Here is a 14682-nt window from a genome sequence, read left to right as displayed (position 1 = left end):
TGTTTGGCCCGCACCGCACCACTGTATATATTTTTACAACCCGCCCCGCACCCGCTACCATTAAATAGACATACGGGGTCCGCGGGTTATGAGACGACGCGCTCATCACTAGTTCAGGGCTATCAGGGTTGTCATGTCAACAAATGCACGCGCGATGGCATCCCCTGTTGTAGGATGCCAGATCTTACGACAGTAGTTGTTGAGGACATTATTTTTTCCAAACTGTAGGGGACCCCTGAGAGCAAAAGTTGCCAAGTGCTGCTTTAAGACCAGGGATTCATTGCAAGAAGTATAATAAAACTTTCTTCCACTTTTCAATGTCCCATGTTTGGTGCTCCTTTGCAAATTGTAAACGGGCAAGTTTGTGTCACGGGAGGAGACGTGGCCTTTGAAGACGTTTTTTGTTCTTGAAGCCCTTCTCTAACAGATGACGTCTTATGGTTATTGGGCTGCAGTCAGCATCGGTAAGGGCTTTAATTTGGGTTGAGGACCGACCTGTGTCTTAACGGACAACCCGTCGGATCCTGCGGCTCAGTGCAGGTGAAATCTTTTTGGGTCTACCACTTGACTTTTTTTTTGTCCCATAACTCTCAGGATTTTTTAAGAAATGTAAAATGACTGTCTTACTGCGTCCAACCTCAGCAGCGATGGTGCGTTGCGAAAGGCCTTGCTTGTGCAGCTCAACAATCCGGCCACGTTCAAAGAGAGAAAGCCTTTTTGCCTTTGCCATCAGGAGATCTTGACAGTATGACTGCTTGAAAGACAATGACATGAAAGCCAAATTTTTGTGCACATTTGACCTTTTTATGGCTATGGTCTTAAACTTTTGATCAGCTGATGAACGGCCTGTTTCAGTTTTCAATAAATTGCCTACTCTCTATTTTTTGTCTCTTGCTCCTGTTTCTTCTTTTGGCATTTTGAATCAGCACTTACAACCCGGTTATGATCCACAAGTGCGACATGTGTAAAACTTGCAATGAATCCCCTGGTCTTAAGATTTTGTTCAGGAGTGTATCTATATATCCGAGTGAACCGACTTCTCGAATGAGAAAAAAAAATATAGGGTGGGACTTGATTTTGTTCATGAGTCATCATTGTTCATTGGTTTGCCATTGCAGTCGTCATGTGAGTAACAGGTAGCCCCGCCCTCCCACCTATAAACACATCATCAGAGAATAGATATTGCTCTAAGAGGGAGGGGCAGTTATTTTGAATAAAGATAATGAGGACAGGTGAATAAAAAATAAATAATGATGTGGACCAGATGAAACATTCATAATATATAATACAATAGTCCACAGAAAATATAATTTACTGAACATGCTCTTAATTGGATGGCTGAATTATAATTTTTTGAAGTCACTTTGTGAAGTTATTAATATTAGCACACTAATAGTCTACCTAAGTGCCATATTGTCCCATATAATAAAATGGCATTTATAAGTGAATAAATAAAGAGATAGATTTGGCCTGCTGCATTTGGATGTTACTTAAAATGGCTAAATGATTGCAGTTTTCTTTCCTGTGTCCCTTTGAAAAAAATAATAATACCCAATTGGCTTTTGGTTACATCATTCACAGGTATGAATGAACCACAATTTGCCATAAGTTGCTGTTGCTCTTCAGTGGGGCAATTCTAATGGGGCAATTTTCTTATTCGAATAAACACTGAATTTGTCAAACCTATAAATGCAGTTTAGTCATCAGTATTTTGTTCATTTCAACAGTAAAAAGACACTACATTTTAACTGTGAATAAGTGTAAAAAGTTTACTTTGTCTTTGAAGTTGGCATGAAATGAGAATTCACAGTATTGATTATTTTAAAATGTTTTTCATCCATAGTTGCGTATTTAAAATGGGAATATTGCATAAAACATTTCTACGAATAAAGCACCATTTCCACACAGTGAGCCGAAGACAGCACAATCGTAACTTCCTGATAAACTGTTGCTTAAATATCAATAAGAAAAATTTAAGTTGCTGCAGTAGGAGAAGCCACTTTATATAATATTTTTTGTATATAATAGATTATTTGCCTTCAGTGTGTGCAGACGAAACAAAATAAACACAATTATGTTATCTTACTTTAGGATGCCTGATGTTTGTGAAGGCAGTTGTGTGAAGACGGTTCTGGCAGGTAGTTTTACTTAAACATTTTGATGAAAAACTTTGTTCAGACATTTCAGAATGACCTAAACTGCATTTCAGATGCTTTGCGACATGATTGCTCTGCTGGTCCCATCATGCAGTCACAGACTTTTTTGAATTCATTCCGTAAATGTGTTTCCATCGTAATTTATACACGTTTTCTTACCGGATACATTTTTGTATCCGACTCAACTGTTTATAATTTATGCGCATCTTGGCATTTCCATCCAGTGTTTAATGCGATATCCCAAAATGCGCATTAAAATAGGTGGATGGAAACATAGCTATAGATCTTATACAGCGTATGCACGTTACATCACCATCATCTGGACTGACTGCAGCTACACCCACTGTGGCAAAATTAAACTGAGATGGCAGCATTGGTTTTCAGCATGAATCCCAGCACTGCTGGTCTAGGATCTGTTTGCTTTATAATAATAGCATATCATTAGAAAAAAAAAAGAGTTGGCAAAAGATTCAGGGTGTATCTGTATTTGTGCTCGTCAAATCATTCAGTTACCAATGCATTTTCACTTCAGTAAGTAGTGTAGCCAATCACAGACATGTTTGTTGATTTCTTGAACGCAATAGCCAATCAATCACAGGTGTTGAAGTTAGAATCCAGATGTCCAGTGCTGAGTTCTGCACGTGTGCAAATCCTCTTTAACCAAGTGTTGACATCATGGCCCTCATTTATCAAAAGTGCGTACACCAAATTTCCAGCGTACACCCAAAACCACGGTGACTTTGAGATTTATCAATATGGACGTTGGCGTACGGCACGCTTAAATCCTACGCTCAGCTCAGTGGTGGTGTACGCACGTTTGAGTTAGTGGGAAAATGCGCAGAAAAACAATTCCTATCATCATAAAACGCACTGACATATGCTATATTATGACCCACTGCAAAAAACAACAACAACAACATAGTAATTATAAACTTAGGTGAAAATTTTTTTGTACAACGTAGACTTCAATGTTTAATTTGTGTGACTATAGGCTACCAAAGCATTTGAGGCATGTATTCCTCCAGTTGCGAGCCTGTGCGGCAGCTGCGCACGGACTGGGACTGAATAATTCAGACTGACAAAATAATAAAAATTACATTCTTCTTCTTTTAAATAATAATAATAATAAAATAATAACGGAATTCTTCTAAATAACAATAAGCGTCATTAATTATAAAATTCATAATAATAAAAAGAATCTTACAAATTGTCATGCAATTATTAATGTGAATGAATGGTACTCCACATCACATCACATCATCATATTGTACACCCCAATACATGTGCCGTGATATGAAATTAAATGCTAATTGTTTCAAAACGTGCTGTAAAATAATGCATTGTGATGGTAATTTATCATCCAAACAGCTTTAAACTGCTGGAGTGCGCTTCTCAACCTCCACACTATTAACAGTAGGCCTACTCGTAATTTGGGTCCATATTTATTTTATTTTTAACTCCCAAAATAAAACAATTTCGCTTTTTTCACTTCCCTGGTGATGATCTTGATGGGCGGGTCTCAATCATCTCACTAGTTCAGTAGTCAGAGCACTGATCAGGGAGTCAGCCCATTGACTTATGCCCTAATCAGTGCCCTGACTAGTGGACTAGTGAGATGATTGAGACGCACCCGATCTCCACGTCGGAGAAGTTTCGCTTCTTTGCCGTTTTCCGTGTGTCCATGGCGTAAAATGAGGGCGTGGGGGAGGCGGAGACTTGAATATATAGGGGCGTGTTATTCTAATGACGATCGTTTTCAGCCGCGGCATTTATCAAGGGCAGGTATGCGTACACCTGGATTGCAGAGGTACGCACAGGTTCATAAATCAGGCGATGAGAGGAGTGTAAGCATAATCTTACGCCAACATATACACCCGTTTCTACGCAAGATTGATAAATGAGGGCCAATGTGAATAAGAGATTTATTATGTAGTCAGCTTTACCGATTAATATGACGGGACTTTGAGGCTCATAAAAATGTCAGGAAAACACAATTCCTGGCTGCATGTCAATATCCATGGATCACTGGATCTTTAGTAAGTTGTAAGAAACATATTTAACTATATCGAGTCCAACCTTTAGCTTAAACTTATAAACGTTTACTCATCTCATTGTTTTTTTGTTTGTTCTTTGTTTGATGGTAAATGGTAAATGGACTGCATTTATAAAGCGCTTTTAACAGACCCTATGGCCATCCAAAGCGCTTTACATTTTTGCCTCACATTCACCCATTCATACACCGACGGCGGTGTCAGCCATGTAAGGCGCCATCCAGCTCGTCGGGAGCAGCTGGGGTTAGGTGTCTTGCTCATGGACACCTCGACACTTGGTCAGGTGGAACCGGGGATTGAACCGCCAACCTTTCGGTTTGTAGACAACCTACATGAGCCACTGCCGCTCCGTTTAACATATAATGATTTTTTTTCTAAATCAAATTAAGAAGAAACGATGCATAGAACCAAGTCCCCAACCCACCCTAAGTTGTTTTATTTTCTGATAATCGTTACACTCAGATGCACATCACAACATGAATCTAATACAGCAGTGGTCTTGGTCTTATACTGCCTCCTAGTGGTGTGGATGTATCATGTCGAATCGAAAGGTTGCCAATGCCATTCTATGACATAAAATACATCAGTATTCTTGAAAAAGTTGATTGACAAACATGTGGCTAAATGAAACTACAGAGGCTGTTGAGGAGACTAAAAGTCATTATAGAAGCGCTGTCCGTTTTATGCTTCTAATTGTGCTCTTATAAACTGTTCTAACTCCAACGTTCTGGGAAATGTTTTGAGATAACTGAAAGAGTTGTCGGTAGTTTAGGTGACAGTAAAGTTGATGGAAGTTTAGGTAAGATGGGGATGTTGAAGTCGAGCAACAGCGATGTAGTCTGTTTATAACCTACATTTAGCCTTTACTTCTAGCGACTGCATTTAGGTTTCAAAATTAATAAAAGTTGTGTTCATCACTGATAATTATTTTGATGGATAAAAGGTGAAAGTATCATAAACTTTTTTTGATCACAGAGCTTTTTTTTTTTTTGATAATCCAAAAGCCTATGGGAAAATTCTATTGGGTTTTTAAGGGAACCAGTGCGATGCTAACCGCCAGTTGGACTACAAAGGGACGTCATACTCGCACCACTCCAATTAAGTGCACTGTTATTATATGTAATTATTTTTCTTGTTGCCTGCTAAGCATTGTTCGGTATCTGCAACTATTATAATACTTTGCATATATGTGTGGGACACCTATACGGTGAGATATTCCTTGTATGTTTTGCATACTTGGCCAATAAAGTTCATTCAGATTTATTCAGATTAGTGTCCAATAGCAGGCATTATTCAGCTAGTCATGTGATCTCAACATGTCTGCCCCCATGAGGCGATCCACATGTAAAATAAAACTGGTTTTATTGGGCTACTAATTTGACTGAAGTCTTCATCTCATTGAATGAACATGATGATTTTAAACGTAATTTTCAAAAGTGCTATTTAACCAGTTAAAAAACAGTCCACCTTTAAACCATCAATCACCTCAAACGTTTAATTTAGCTACTATACATGTGGTTAGCACAGAAAGTGCGGTTAAACAGTGTTTTTGTAGCTTCAGCAGGGTAAATATTTTGCATTCTCTGCAGCGTAAACAAAGGCAGGTCTGAGTGAATGAATTTGAGTACTCGTAATCCTGGGTGAAAACAAACACAGCCCTCCCCTCTGCGGAAGCTCTACTGTACTTTATCAGCTGCTGGTTTACTGCCTCCAAGGTGGTTTTGTTCCTCATTGCACATGCACCCGCATGTCTGAGTCAGTGTCATGTTTGCTCTGTGTGTGTGTTTTTGCTCGTTCAGTACGATGCTGCTCCCATCCAGCCTAGCGTGGTGTTGCGTTCCTGTGCTTCTTCATCAATGGTAAGGACTCAGCTGAACTCCAACCTTCCTCACTGTCTCAGTATGGAGGTCCGCGGGGGTGAGGCAAGCGCCCAGCCAAAGACATCTACCCTCAAGCCTCCACAATCACGCAAGAAGGAGGATTTCAGCTTTGGCAAAATTTTAGGAGAGGGTTCCTTTTCAACGGTGGGTACATTTTTTTTTTGTTTAGCTTTTTTTGTGGTTGTATCCCTTATGCCTGAAGATTTTGCAATAAAAAGCAATTCAATAATTACGTTTGTGGTCCAAATAGCCAATTTAGTTTTTGGTCGTTTTACGATGGCTCCATTGATTTGTTGTAATAGCTCAACACATTTGAATTGCAGGTTGTGCTTGCAAAAGAACTCGCCACAGGAAAGGAATATGCAAGTAATGGGAAACGTATTATATGTATATACATTATAGTAGTAACGCAGTATATGAAATAAATGAAATTCATGTAATTTGACATTTGTTTTTCAGTGAAGATTCTAGAGAAGAATCACATCAGGAAAGAGAATAAAGCACACTATGTGTTCAGAGAGAAGGATATATTGTCAAGCATAGATCATCCCTTTTTTGTAAAGCTCTACTTCACGTTTCAAGATTCACATAAACTTTGTATCCTTTTCAAAGTAAAGCTGTTGCGTTGAGCTGTGAAACTGTGAAATCAAGGCTGTGTTTGTTAAATGTCATTATTTCTTTGTTAAAATGCTCTTAACTTCTAATCCATCAGATTTCGCCCTCAGTTATGCGAAGAATGGAGAACTGCTTAGATACATTCGCAAAATAGGCTCATTTGATGAGACTTGCACAAGATTCTACACTGCTGAGATAGTTTGTGCACTCGAGTATTTGCACGCACTGGGAATTATACACAGGTAATTTGACTAACAATATGACTTTGATCCAAATCATTCGTAATGCGTTTTTTGAATATGTATGTTTTTGTTTTTATTTAGGGACCTTAAGCCAGAGAACATCTTACTGAGCGAAGACATGCACATTCATATAACGGATTTCGGGACGGCAAAACAGTTGTCTTCGGACAGCGCTCAAAGTAAAGGCTGAATTTTCAGTGAAATTGCTTTGTTTTTTCATAAAGACTGTCGTTAACTTCCTACAACCCCCTTGTAAGTCAGGCGTGAAGTGTTTGTTATCTATAGATACACTCACAACAGTTCTCAAGGAGCATAAATATGGGACAGTCTATCATTTTTCTCCATGCACTTAAATGAGTTGTCGGCAGGGTTACGGACCCTGAAGGTATGCGATGCTGTAAGTCGCACTTGAATCTGCTTTCTGTGTTGGATAATGTCAAGATTTTTGTCTTTACAGCAAGAGCCAATTCTTTTGTTGGCACTGCACAGTATGTTTCTCCAGAGCTGCTGACTGAAAAATCAGCCTGCAAAAGGTTTTGGCATTTAGTGTGTAATATCAGTGCAATATTACCAGATTAAGATATCAATAAATTGCATCTAATTTGTTTTTATTTTCTGTGATACTTCTCTTTTAGCTCGGACCTCTGGGCACTGGGTTGCATAATTTATCAGCTGGTGGCCGGATTACCTCCGTTTAGAGCTGGGTGAGTTACTGATCAGTTTTAGATTTAGTAATTAAACATCTTTAATAATATGGTGATGGTGATTTGTACTTCAGCTGAAGTGCTGGTGGTTGATCACTGTTGTAATCGCAGTTTTAAAAACATGGTGTGAAATAACAGGAAGTGTTGCTTTGGTGTTTATAACTTGTTTGTGTAGACAGTACAGAGGCTTCTGAGGAAACCCCAACCACTGGATCACATGACCCGCTTGCCGTTTTGGTTACATTACAGCCAATAAAATGGCTCGGACAGCCGTTGAAAACAAAACATTGAGCCATGTGACTTTAAAATTAACCCTTCCCTTCTCTCAACTGATTAAGAGCTCCTCAGTTGTGAGACTACAAACAGTTGATATTCAGTTGATATTGATCTGGTTGAGTTAGTCATTTACTTTGTCTTTTAATAGGAACGAGTACTTGATTTTCCAAAAGATAATAAAACTGGAATATGAATTCCCAGAGAAGTTCTTCCCCAAAGCTAAAGATCTGGTGCAGCGACTTTTGGTAATAATAGTTTGTTTCCATTACATATAATCACTTTTAGTTGTATGACTATGTTGTGACAAATTCATTGTTTATCTGCTGGTTTCAGTCTTTGGACCCGAGAAAGCGGCTAGGATGTGAGGAAATGGGTGGGTTCAATCCACTGAAAGGCCACATGTTCTTTGAAACAATCTCATGGGAGAACTTGCCGGTTCAGACCCCACCCAAGCTGACCCCTTACCTACCAGCCATGGCTGAAGATGATCAAGACTACTATGGCAATGTTAGTTAAGCTTATCATTCACATTATCCACACAAAAAAAGTATTTTTGTTTTATTTAATTTTTGTTTGCCAGTTTTGTTGGTTTTTGCTTTGTTGTTTTTTTATTGTGTGGTTGTTGTTTTGGACATTTTGTTTTATTTTTTTTGTTTGGGAATTTTGTTTTGTTGTTTTTGTTTTGACCTTTTGTTTTGTTTTGTCTTTTAGTTTTATTTTGTTTTGCAGATTTTTTTGTTTCAGATTTTGTTTTGTTGTTTGATTTTTGTTTGGACCTTTTGCTTTGTTGCTTTTTTTTTGTTTGGTCTTTGATTGGTTTGGTCTGATTTTTGTTGTTGTTGTTGTTGTTGTTGTTATTGGTGTGCTGACTTTTGTTTAGATCTTTTGTTTTGTTTTTGAAACTTGCCTAATATAAAATGTTTTAACTTAAGACATCAGAATTGACCAGAATTTACTTTGTTAGGGCACGTTACTAGTATCTTGGGTCACAACTTCCGGTTAAATTAAGTTAAATATTTAAGTTTGTATGGTCAGGTAATGTTACAAATTGTGAGCTCTTAAGTGCAGGCTCGCTGGGTCTTGGCACTGTACTGATTTGCTGTTTGCTTTGGATCCCACAGTATGAAGATCTCCTCAGTCAGTTCAACAGCCTGCAGGTGGTACCATCCAGCTCATCACAGATCGTCCCACTGAGACCCTGCAGCAATATTGAGCAGTACATCCATGACCTGGACAGCAACTCCTTTGAGCTGGACCTGCAGTTCTCCAGTGAGGAGAAACGACTTCTGCTGCAGAAGCAAACAAGAGGCAACCCTTGGTATGTTATGACCTTTATTCAGAAATTTGTTTTCCTGCTTATAAACGTTCATTCTGGTTAAATATTAAATTGTCATCCTGCAATGATAGCACAGTTAAACACACATTCATTTTGTTATTATACGTACATAGTAATAGAGATTGTGTTGTTGTATGCACTAATAATGATTAGTTTTTATTGCATGCATTTCCTCTTGTTTTTTTAGTTTTTTTATAGCATGTTGTAAAAGGAACTCTTGATCATAATAGTTCTGTTTTCAATCGGTCAACAACAAGGGTAGCAATGCCAGCTTGTTATTCATTAACAAGTGTTTTTTCTGTCTTTCAAAGGCACCCGTTTGTTGAAAATAACTTGATATATAAAATGGGACCAGTTGATAAAAGAAAGGTATTATTTTCCTCCATGTTTCTTATATTATATGGTATGAAACAGGTGCATGTTTTTCATTTTCTAAGTGTTGAGTGAGAAAACAAATAGCGCCCTCTACTGGCTTCCTCTGGTAAGTGTTTTTGACCCTTCTTGTTTGTCATTTTGAACAGGGACTGTTTGCTCGACGCCGTCAGCTTTTACTGACTGAGGGACCACATCTTTATTATGTGGATCCTGTGAATAAAGTACTGAAGGGGGAAATTCCATGGTCTCCAGAGCTGCGTCCCGAAGCCAAGAATTTCAAGACGTTTTTTGTCCATACGGTAAAAATTATTGTTATAAGTGGTTAAATATATTGCTATTTCTATAGTTTTGTATACGTTGTAAACCCGAATAAATTGGCAAAAAAAAAAGTGAGGAGTTAGTTAATAAATTTTAAGTTTAAGTAAGCAGAACGTGTAGATTTGATTTTATTATCATGGTAACACTTTACCTTAAGGTTTTATTAGTTAGCATGAGCTAACCATGATCAGTACATTTGTTGCTGTTTTTCATCTTTGTTAACATTAGTTAATAAAAATCCAGCTGTTCAAGATTTGTCTGTGTTAGTTCACAGTGCATTAACTAATGTAAACAAAATTTTAATTATGCATTAGTAAATGTTGAAATTAACAAATATAAATAAATGCTTTGTAAGTGCAGTTCATTATTAGTTAACTAATGTAGTTAACTAATGAACCTTATTGTAAAATGTTACCGTTATCATTTTAATTGCTCTGAACTTGAAATATTTGAGTAAGCTAATTCAAACATTTAACTTAAAAATATCATGTTATGTCATTTTTTTGTTCAACTGTTTTTTGTTCATTTTTTTGTTCAACTGTTCAACCTAACGGTGGAAAAGCAGCTATATATCTGTTCTCAAACTAAACTCATGCTCGACTCGTCACCGTGATGGTAACCCTACAAAAAACAACAACATAATGAAACTCTTTTAAACTTGCATCACTCAACATTAAACACTACTAAATCTCCCAATTAACATTAATCTTGCACACAAAAAAACATAATATAACACTGGCATGTACTGTCCCTTTTGAGTGTCCTGGCAAAGCTTGCTGGGAAACAGAAATCCCAGCCCAGTTTCAGATAAATTTAAGTTTAAGCTTATCTAAAACAATGAAATAATTCAGGTTACTTAAAATGTCAGTGTTGAGAACTCAGGAAAAAAAGAAAGTTCTAAATACTCAGAAAAGTTTATTTGTTTGAACTAATTTGTTTGATTTGAGTTGGCTCTACTTAAACCAATTAGTTAGTTTGAGCATTAGGTCTACATTACAATGTGGGATATTTTGTATAGACATTTGCCTAGGCAGTGCTTCTCTAGTAGCTATGGATGTAGTATTATGGTACTTTTATAAACGCATCATAATGAATGATTACTAAGTATAATTTATAAGCCAAAGTACACATGGTGAAAACATGGTAATATCCTGGAATTTCTTGGGACTTTGTGAAATGTGGCTAAATCTTTGCATTGTTTTCCTCATATGCAGCCAAACAGGACATATTATTTAATGGATCCCAGTGGAAATGCAGACAAATGGTGTAAGAAGATTCAAGAAGTCTGGGGAACAGTTTATCACTAACATCAGACTACTGGCATGATGGGGCATCAGAGGACCACTGGACTCAAGGCAAGTCTGAGAGATCTGAGCCCCCCACTATTCAACTACCAAACAGGACGTTTTGGTAATTAATGGGACTAGTGCATCAATATTCCTTCTTGGAGGAAAAATATGTTTTGATTGCAGTGTTTTTCTTATGTTCAACAGAGGTAACATAATATCTAAGATCAGTAAAACAGCAAATCCGCAACTTGTGCACGTGTATATACATAGGAAAATATCGACAAGAGCTTGAAAAAACACTCAATATAATTATTTTGCCTTTTGAAATAATAAGAGCGCTTTATGATAGGACACTGAAATGATCCTACAGGTCAAGTAAATATTAAATTGAGACACGAATCGTTAATATATTTATATTTATTCTCTGTCATCTTGTTCACATGTGTATCTCATTTCATGAAATTATTATCATCAGAAGAAGAATCACTGTTGAGCTGTTATATTTAGTATATGAACTGGCTATGGTTATTTGTGGGTTCACGTGTGAAACTCGCACTTGGTTCCTTAAATCTGCTGTTTATATTTGTTTTTATATTATTTTATTTATAAGCATTGGTTTAGATTAAAAACAAGAACTTGATACGGTACGTTACACAGTATACACTGTAAGCAAGCGGCACAGTGTATTGCAACTAAAGTGGATGGCTGTCGACAGTCACATTGTGTCGTACCATGTCAGTCTCTTGCAATGTAGATATGGTGTAATGCCTACGGGAATTGAGCTGTGAATAGAATGGCAACTGTAAATAAGGGCTGTGTTCGGAGATGTAGGTTTTTTTGGAACGCTTTATTGTACATTGAAAAGGATGTTGATCCAGCACAGGCAAACGAAAATGCTGTAACCAAGTGAGAATCAAGCACAGAAGTGTGTTTTCCCTCTTCTGTTGCGTTTCCTCCTTGCATTTTTTTGAGGAATTGTTCTACTGTGTATTTATAATTCGACTGGTTTGTCACCGAATATAACTGTGATGTACAGATGATGTATTATTCAGAAAGTAACACTAAAGTGTTACTGGATTTGCACCTTGTATAATTTTATTCTTATAAAAGATTATTTGCTGGCAGTGGCTAAGCATGTAGAACCTTGTATTATTTAAATTCTAATATTCAGGGGCCATGTGTTGTAAATATTGAATTATATTGCCTTTGAATGTGAATGATCGCTGTAAAACTTTAGCAAGATTTTTATGTGTCCTAAATCAGGTCACTTAAATTGTATCAGATTTAATGTTCATGCCCTTTGGTTTGCATACGTTTATGGAAGCTTGATTCTGCAAGGGGAAAAGAAAATAAGAAAGTGAATTGCTTTATCTCACAAAATGTTGGCTTTTTTTATAAGGTTATAAAGTCAGAATTGGGATATTAAATGGTCAATTTACTCAAAAATGAAAATGATCCCATGATTTACTCATCCTCAAGACATCCTTCTTTCAGACGAATACAAACGGAGTTATATTAAAAATGTTTTAAATATGGATATTTTTCTTACACAAACGCATCAATTTCGATTGACAAGAAGAATGTGGGTGAGTAAATCATGGGATAATTTTCATTTTGGGGTGAACTATCCCTTTAACTCAAGTTAAATCTCAAAATGTTTCACTCAGAATTGATAGACATAAACTCACAATTGTGACTTTAAAATTCGCAAATGCACGTTTGTGTCTTGCAATTTTTCAGACTTGTAATTGTGAGTTTATATCTCAGTTGTGGGAAGAAAAAAAAAACGATAACTCGCAAATGCAAGTTTATATCTGGTTATTCTGGCTTAACTCATAATTGCATGTTTATATCTCAAAATTCTGACATTATAATTTGCAAATGCTAGTTTATATCTCGCTATTCTGACTTAAAGGTGGGATAGGTAGGACTGATCTAAAACACTTGTCTAAATTTGTTTAAACTTTCTTTATATGTCAATATAAAGATCTTTATATGTCAATACATAATTAAAATGTAAGTAATCTGAAAAGGAGAGTATAAAAATCGAGTGACTCTAGACTTTTTAATCTGCAATAAACACCGCTTTTATTTTCGTTCGGGACAAAACAAATGATTGGCTTGAGCGACTGTCACTCTCTCGCTACCATGGCGACCACCGCTTTCGCTATTCTAGCTTGATAGTGAGTACTAAAAGACATCTTATTTGTTTATATTCATACTGATAAAGTTCGATTTTTTTTATTATTTTTTTATTACATGTGATTCTGACATGATGTCACTACATGCACTCTGCTCGTCTGAGGTAAATAATGCGTCTTCCAGCTGAGCGGCGGGTGTAGCGCGTTCATGTATTTTGGGGGCGTGGCTTTGGAAAGAGCCCAGAAGGGAGAAAGTGGAGTGAATGGAAATAATGAGCTGTCTTTAAAACAGTCGTGAGAGGTCTACAGACACTCATTTTTTATACTTTCTTTTTCAGAGTACTTACATTTTAATTATGAATTGATATATAAAGAAAGTTTAAACAAATTTAGGAAAAAAGTTTTTTCAACCAATTCCTACCTATCCTACCTTTAACTCGTAATTTGTATCTCGTTTTTCTTACTTCACTTTCACAATTCTTATTATTTCGTGACAGAAACAAGCTTCCATAAACCTTTAATGATACTGAAGAACATCGAGGAGGATAATAAAACTATATATATATATATATATATATATATATATATATATATATATATATATATAAATATATATATATATATATATATATATATATATATATATATATATATATATATATATATATATATATATATATATATATATATATATATATGAAGAGTAACATCTTTCTGCTTCTGTTTGACAGACTGTCGGTAGCATGTGTAAGGCAGCAGTACTAAGACAACAGCTCCCAGTAGACTTTCCCTGTCTTTTACAGTTGGGTCACTCATGCATGCTGGGTGTTTACATTTCTCAACATCTTGCAGCGCTGAAATGAGGTCACACTAAATGAACTCGTTATTCGGCTTTCCAGGTCCTAGGTAAACATATGCAGTGAGAGAATGCCCACAGGCTTTTCCTACACAGAAAAACATCATCCATGAGAGCCACATCTCACTTAGCAATAGCAGGACCATCAAGTGATGATAAATGTCTGCTATTCACTGTACTGTCTTCTGTATTATCAATCGTTAACATGTCTCGTCATATTATACTCGTTGCACTTGAGAACACAATCGCGTAGCACTGAGGCAGATCAATGATAATCTGATTAAACCATAGAAATATGAACTGAATCACTACTTAACTAAGCCATTGAGATATAAACTTTATTTTTTGTTTGTCTGACTGAACCATTCAAATATGAACTGTTTTATCTGTTTATGTGATTAAACTATTGAAATATTATCTGTTTTACCTGTGTTTATCAAACT

The 14682-nt window shown here is 36.5% G+C and overlaps 1 protein-coding gene across 1 annotated transcript; it reads left to right on the top strand.

Annotated features, from left to right (window-relative positions):
• The first annotated feature begins 5939 nt into the window (after positions 1-5939).
• pdpk1a (3-phosphoinositide dependent protein kinase 1a) lies at positions 5940-13945 on the top strand. Its single transcript, XM_067420580.1, is given in 14 exon segments — positions 5940-5992; positions 5994-6231; positions 6411-6453; positions 6547-6684; positions 6800-6944; positions 7026-7123; positions 7402-7477; positions 7580-7648; positions 8073-8169; positions 8258-8431; positions 9046-9242; positions 9572-9629; positions 9782-9934; positions 11168-13945. Coding segments are annotated over 14 exon segments (1617 nt in total). The 5' UTR covers positions 5940-5954; the 3' UTR covers positions 11261-13945.
• Positions 13946-14682: the final 737 nt, after the last annotated feature.

This window comes from Pseudorasbora parva, chromosome 2 (genome assembly GCF_024679245.1).
Source record: "Pseudorasbora parva isolate DD20220531a chromosome 2, ASM2467924v1, whole genome shotgun sequence".
Lineage (NCBI taxonomy): Eukaryota > Metazoa > Chordata > Actinopteri > Cypriniformes > Gobionidae > Pseudorasbora > Pseudorasbora parva.
The sequence above is the reverse complement of the archived record's forward strand: the minus strand, read 5'-3'. Positions and strand labels throughout refer to the sequence as shown.